Raw genomic sequence first — 5764 nt, forward strand, 5'->3', positions numbered from 1 at the left:
TTATGAGGGAATTATGTCCGTGGCGCTCCGTGGGGTGCTGGGATGGCCGTTTGTCCACCCAGGGAAGCTAGAGTCATGGAGGTTGTACCTCCCTGTACATCTATGGTTGGAACCTTCTCTCGAATATGGAGGACCTCCAGAATCTCCAAACGATGAAAGTTGTGTGCGGAGTCGATGATCTTTGTATTCCCCACCAGGATCTTTCTAGTCAGGAAGTTGTGTTTTTCCGAAAAATGTTTCTTCGGGGCACTGGCTTGTAGATGACACGTTAATCTTCTGGAGAGAGAAGTCGTCGTCATTCCTATATAAGACATAGGACGAAGCTTACAGTCTTCGTGCGGGCAGATGAATTCATAGACGACATTACCCCTTCGTATTGAGTTGAGGTTACGGGTCGTGTTATTTTGCAGGATGAGGTTTGACGTTTTAAAACTCTTATAATAAATCCGAAGCTCCAGCTTTTCTCCAGATGTCGGCTGGATAGATCCGCGGTGTATGTTCTTATGACAAAAGAAAAGTACCTGCAGAAAATGAATACGGCCATCCCAACACCCCCCGGGGCTGGAATATATATTGTCTCTATTATCACTTAGATGTACTTGAAAATGCTCTAGGAAGGGCAAAGCATCGTAATATACAATACTTCGGCAATTATTTATTCCGACTTAATAAAGAACAACGATCCACTATTAGAAAGGTTGAATCCTTTAACAAGAATCTCATTCTTGCACAAGCAGCGGTCCAATTTAAATATGTATATATGTATATATATATATTTGGATGATGGAGAACATAAGCACAGGGGAAGGCTCGGAACCCTAAACACTCTAACGTTTCGTTCGCGTAGAACTTCTTCAGAGAGTGTATGTAGAACTGCAATTGAAGTTTATGTACTAAATCTAATTATCTTTTCGGACACTTGGGAAAGGTCGTTTTTCTGGCGTGCTTTAGAATTAAAATACTAGTTTCTTTAGCTAAATTGATAAACCCTCCTCGATGATTCGATGAATTATTAGTTGAAATATATGCTGATTCAACAATTCTTCTAGTGAATTTATCAAAACCTTTATGTAGCACTTCAGCTTCTCTCCAGTTTGGTAAATGATCGAATTTTTCCGCATGAACTACTAAAGAATTAGATGTCCTATGTGCTTTTATGTCGTTTTTATGTTCATAAATTCTTTTTTCTAATCCTCTTGACGATTCGCCAAAATAAGCCATTGAGCAACTATTGCACGGGATTTTGTATACGACGCTGTTTTCGGAATTGGTTCTTTTTTCAGAAGTCTTTATTAAATCACCTATCCTCTTGTTAGTTATTTTAGCTATGTTCATACCTGATTTTGTTAAATATTTGTCTATTATTGGTGACATTTCTGAGCCAGGTACTGATATAAAATTTGTATTATTCTTATCATTTCTCTCTTTCTTTCCGCGATTGTAAATATTTATTGCTTTTCTTTTTGTTCTTTTCAACATTCCCTCTGGATATCCAAGTTTGTCAAAGGTTTTCATAATGTAATCAAATTCGCCTTCTAGGTATTCATTACTACAGATTCGTAGTGCCCTGAGAAAAAATCCTATTACTATACCACTCTTTGTCCTATCATCATGTGCGGAGAAGTAATGTACTAAATCCTCTTTGTTAGTTTCCTTTCTGTATACTGAGAAAGTTACAGTTTTTTTCATTCGTCGTATTAACGTATCTAGGAAGGGCAATTGTCCGTTTTGTTCCTCTTCTACGGTGAACTGAATATCGCTGTTGACCGCGTTAAGCATTCTCACTTTATTATTTACATTGGTGTTTTCGGGGATGATTGCGAGGACGTCGTCTACGTATCTAAACCAGTGGATCCCCTACCATTGATTCTGATAAAGTTTTCTTTTTCTAATAACTCCATATATAGACAGGCCATCACTGCACTTAAAGGACCACCCATAGCGAGACCTCTCTGTTGTTCATATTCGTCACCATTAAAAGTAAACGCACCGAAATTTACGCATAAATCTATCAATTCTATATAATCTTGTTTTCTTATGGGTAGGTCAGTATCGTTCATATCTTTTATTACTCTCTTTACTGCTTCTAACGCACCGTTAGTGGAAATATTTGTATATAACGCCTTGACATCATAGCTTACTAACTTTTTCCCCGTGAAATCTAAATCTTTTAGTCTTGTCAAATAATTTGTCTAAAAAACTTATCAATATATATATATATATATATATATATATATATATATATATTTATATATTCATACACACACACACACACACACACACTTACACACACACGCACACACACACATATATATATATATTATATAAATATATACAGTATATATATATATATATATATATATATATATATATATATATTTGTGTGTGTGTGTGTGTGTGTGTGTGTGTGTGTGTGTGTGTGTGTGTGTGTGTGTGTGTGTGTGTGTGTGTGTGTGTGTATGTGTGTGCATGTGTGTGTGTGTGTGTGTGTGTGTGTGTGTGTGTGTGTGTGTGTGTGTGTGTGTGTGTGTGTGTGTGTGTGTGTGTGTGTGTGTGTGTGTGTGTGTGTGTGTGTGTGTGTGTGTGTGTGTGTGTGTGTGTGTGTGTGTGTGTGTGTGTGTGTGTGTGTGTGTGTGTGTGTGTGTGGATACATAGATACATAAATACATACATACATACATACATACATACATACATACATACATACATACATACATACATACATACATACATACAAACATAGTTAGATATAGGGAAACACGTGAACAGGCAGGTATCATTTGGGGAATGCAATTGCACCCCTACACTCAAAAACTGACATCCAATTCAGAGTCGTGCTGAACTGCATATGTTCTATTCTGGCAGACTCACGGCGATTTCATCCAGATGGGAACCGATCCTATCCAGATTGACTTCTCAGACAACCCTCCCCAGCTGAATGGAGTTCGACTCCCATTGACTAGAGTAAGACTCGTGCATTGCGCCCAATCTCTGTTATTCTAATAGCGTTATTTCACCTTGACCTCAGGTTTTCTGCCAATCAACGGAAAGGTCAGCCGCTCTTGCCTTCGCTTCAGTGCACTCGAGTCCTTTCCGTGAGTCTCGCATCTGGAACAGTAACCAACCAACTACCTGGAAGCTACGTTCCTCCTCCGCCGAGAGCACCATGAGGACCTCTATCTTCCTTTTCTTCTTCCTCGTGGCCGTCCTGAAGACTGGAGAAGCATTATCGCACGAAACCACACCGACTTCGACTTCGACCACATCATCAACATCAACGACCACACCGACAACCACATCAACCTCAACAACCACACCGACTTCGACTTCGACCACATCATCAACATCAACGACCACACCGACAACCACATCAACCTCAACAACCACACCGACTTCGACTTCGACCACATCAACAACATCAACGACCACACCGACAACCACATCAACCTCAACTACCACACCGACTTCGACTTCGTCCACATCATCAACATCAACGACCACACCGACAACCTGTTCCCCAATTGATACCACAAACGTGGAACCAGATTTAGGTCAAATAGAAAGTGGGATTGATACCATTGAAGGAATTGTTGATTCGTCAGTGTTTACTGCTGACCAAGGGTCTCTTGTACAAGACAGAACACAAACTATCACAGATCAAGTAACTCGTCTTAGGACGTTACTCAGTGCTGGCCAGACCAGCGATGTGATGGCCGATATAGAATACAAAGTGGGTAGGGCTCTGGCGCAGGTTGGAAATGCTAATAATAGAATCACGGTTGCAGAGGAAAACGATGCCCTGAGGAGTGAATACGTCACCAGGACAGACAATATCCTGCAGAAAACCATTAAACGCCTGGACGAATGCATAAACCTGCTTGAACCTATGAATTGCCCGCTCCCAACAACAACAACAACCACAACTACTACAGCGGTAACTTGCTCCCCAATTGATAGCACAAATGTGGATCCACATTTAAATGAAATAGAAAGTGGGATTGATGACATTGAAGGAATTGTTGATTCGTCAGATTTTACTGCTGACCAAAGGTCTCTTGTAGAAGACAGAACACAAACTATCACAGATCAAGTAACTCGTCTTAGGACGTTACTCAGTGGTGGCCAGACCAGCGATGTGATGGCCGATATACAATTCAAAGTGTCTAGGGCTCTGGTGCAGGTTGGAAATGCCAATAATAGAATCACGGTTGCAGAGGAAAACGATGCCCAGAGGAGTGAATACGTCACCAGGACAGACAGTATCCTGGAGAAGACCATGAAACGCCTGAACGAATGCATAAAGCTGCTTGAACCTATGAATTGCCCGCTCCCAACAACAATAACGACGAGGATGTAAGCACCGTAAAAACTGGTTTGGGTGATATAGGAGAATATATTACAGACATTGATGAAGAAGTCAGTTCCAATGACCTCAATGCAGAAATAATAAGTATAACAGGCGAAATGAGCACTCTGTTGGTTGAAATTAAGGATCTAAACAAAGAGCAATACAAGAACTTTACTCCCGAGGATGAGACCACAATTAAAACAAAAGTGTCGACGGCTCTAGAGAAGGCTGAGTTTGCGTATGAGAAAGTCGTTAAGGCAGCTTCATCTACCGACTCAGTGGAAATAGCGGATCTTGAAACGAAAGCCTCCAATATCCTTCAAAAGGGTATTAACCGCTTGAATGAAGCCATAGACTTACTATCAACGCTTTTGTGTGATTAAACATGTCAATCTTTTCATCTTTCAGGGATCTAAGGCCAACGTAACGCGCTCCCCACTTTCCATTTTCATTAATGTATCATGGGCTTTTAGGGAGTCTATTCGGCTCACAGGAACCCCTGGGATTCAGTGGATTGTATGTCTGTCTTTGAGACCCATGAACACTATACTGGATTTCTGAGAAACTTGTTCTGGTCTACGCCAGCCGATTTGATTCTGCCCAATAGGAAGCTATTTCCACAACCCTGTATGATGACAATCAGTGCAACGATTAGAGGATTTTAAAGAATGAATGATATATGCATATATGTTTCTTGTGGCAACAATATTGACATTGTGTTACGGGCCTCCATCGATGTGTTGGCATCTTATGTCAACCAATCGAGACGTCCGGGGATTGAGAAATGTATGTTAGCATACATTTTCCCCATTCTAGTCAAATGTCACCATATACAGTTTGGTTTGAGATTTCCATGTCTGGTTAAATAAAGACGTTTCCTCGCAGCAAATTGTTGTTTCCCTCTCGTCCCAGCGTATCTCATGCACGAGTTTTACAATTGTACTTTCACGCCCCCCGAGAGATGGGAGTAACAAGAAAGGGTGGTAAGTACGGACCGGACCATAGGAGGGTTCGAATAAAACACTTGTCAAGTCGCCCTTCTGCATGAAAATAGATCCATGAAGTGCTTAACACTACAACAAATCACCATTATCCTAAAATCTAAGATCAGACTATGTGACGGCCCATGCAGCAAAGGAACTTGATTTCTACTAATTTTAAACACACCCTACCCTGTGCAGCTCCTTTGTTTATGGTACAGCGCTTCTATTCAGGGTGTGGGAGCACCGCACCGCTGCCATCAGTTATGTAACTGGTTTGGGTTGTTACATAAGGGGGGCTTAATGCTGGCGAGATAAAGTCTCTGCCGGACTTTCTTGTCTTTATTAACAATATGATCTGGTTAAATATAACAGGTTACAATTAGGTCCTTTGACCATAATTCTCTAAGTGCCGGGCCTTGACCCCGGGCACTCA

The 5764-nt window shown here is 41.0% G+C and overlaps 1 protein-coding gene across 1 annotated transcript in view; it reads left to right on the forward strand.

The window, feature by feature from the left end:
• The window catches only part of LOC143025925 (uncharacterized), a 5025-nt gene extending 668 nt beyond the window's left edge, over window positions 1-4357 (forward strand). Inside the window, exon 2 of the mRNA XM_076185908.1 lies at window positions 3031-4357. Within this exon, the coding sequence (XP_076042023.1) occupies window positions 3167-4357 (1191 nt within the window). The 5' untranslated portion in view covers window positions 3031-3166. The remainder of the gene's footprint in view (window positions 1-3030) is intronic.
• Window positions 4358-5764: the final 1407 nt, after the last annotated feature.

Source organism: Oratosquilla oratoria, chromosome 6, assembly GCF_046742065.1.
Source record: "Oratosquilla oratoria isolate Oo_2021 chromosome 6, ASM4674206v1, whole genome shotgun sequence".
NCBI lineage: Eukaryota > Metazoa > Arthropoda > Malacostraca > Stomatopoda > Squillidae > Oratosquilla > Oratosquilla oratoria.